Raw genomic sequence first — 1,593 nt, 5'->3', positions numbered from 1 at the left:
TTCTTCAGGTATAGTCGAGATATTCGTATGCTGATTTGAAGTTACAAAAGGACTTGTAGCCAAATTCTTCTGCTGATATGCTGGTGGACTTAATGAAGTACCATTTGGTTCATTACGCATTACTTGTAGCATTACTTCAGCCTATAAATAAAATAATCTTTAAATATTTGCAAATAACACAAAGCTACTAACATATTAATGCCTATAAATTAGTTTATACATTTACATATGTTTGTTATAAAGGAAAAAATCAGATTTATCTTACGAATGCTTACTCTCATCTGTGTTCGGCCACAACCACGTCCTTGTTTGTAGTCTTGGTATTGTGATATCACGCAAAGCAGACAATAGCACTTAATAAGAAAAATAAATTAATTTTATTACAAAAGGTAGAACAAAAACATTTCTTGGTGATTTTGCACAATAAAAATAAAGCAGCATACATTTTTTCAACAATAACAATTAATTATTTTGATTATTTCTATTAATAAAGTGAATTTGTAGACAACTTACATTGAGACACATTATGAAAAAGTCTATGGTAAATAGAAAGCCAACAATTGGGTCGAAAATTACTTTCTCCTTGAATGATAAGTAAATCAAGTGCGCAATTTCAATTAAAACATCGCACAGCATAAAACTTATCCATGGTATTAAAAGTTCACGTTTGTCCTTTATTAAAGAATGTTTGTTAAAATTATGTATATGTATTTAAAATATTTAATTTTATTAAAAATAGCAAGGAAACTCACATTCTTTAAACCTACTAACACTAAAATTGATGAAAATGCCAATAGGAAAGAACAGCCAAAAAATAAAACGTTGAATATCACAGTGGCTGCAAAAAAATTACATATTATATATCAAAAAGTTCATTGTTGTTGTAGTAAAACTTCATAAAATTTAATATACAAGCCAAATAAACAAATTTTTATTTATTTTGTTTTTCTTTGTGTAAATATGCTTTATATAAAAAATATACAAAATTATATTATATGGTAGTCCTTTGTGAAACTATTCATACTCACTTGCCGTTATGTCTCCTTTTTCTAGTATACTTTCCCCAGCGGGTTGGTCTTGTTCGCCAAAAAGATATTCTTTTTCTTCATTCAAATATATGAATAATATTAAAGTAGAAAACCCAAAATATATCTGAAATGTATATGCAAAACAAATTTTATGAAAGTGCAAAATGGTAAATAAATTTATTTATTTTTGTCACATAATTTTAAAGGCAGTGACACATAATTTGACTTTAATAATAAAATATAAACTAAAACTGATATAAAATGATTAATATATTTATGTGAGAATATAAAAAAAATTTATTTATATATTTTTAACAATATATTTAATTATATCTTTATTATAAATAATTTGTTTAAATAAATTGTATGGCAATACTAAAAAAAATTTATTGAAGTCTGTATGCTCATTTTTTAATATAATCTCTTGAAAGCCAAATATACTAATAGATATTTTCAATAAACCAATATCTTTATTAGAACGTGAATGCTTAAGTTTTAATTAAGTTTTAAAAGCAGATAGTCAGTTTAAGTTAAATCTTATGAGCACACAGGATGTATAAGCAAA

General features: G+C 25.0%; 1 protein-coding gene across 1 annotated transcript; it reads right to left on the bottom strand.

Annotated features, from left to right (window-relative positions):
- LOC119667402 lies at positions 1–1,146 on the bottom strand (the record flags this gene model as incomplete). The annotated part of the gene is made up of 5 exons (XM_038076692.1): positions 1–141; positions 276–353; positions 514–672; positions 753–838; positions 1,029–1,146. Coding segments are annotated over 5 exons (582 nt in total), but the record flags the coding sequence as incomplete, so codon positions are not given.
- Positions 1,147–1,593: the final 447 nt, after the last annotated feature.

The sequence above is a fragment of the Teleopsis dalmanni genome, chromosome 1 (genome assembly GCF_002237135.1).
Source record: "Teleopsis dalmanni isolate 2A chromosome 1, ASM223713v2, whole genome shotgun sequence".
NCBI lineage: Eukaryota > Metazoa > Arthropoda > Insecta > Diptera > Diopsidae > Teleopsis > Teleopsis dalmanni.
This window is presented reverse-complemented; position numbering and strand designations above follow the sequence as displayed.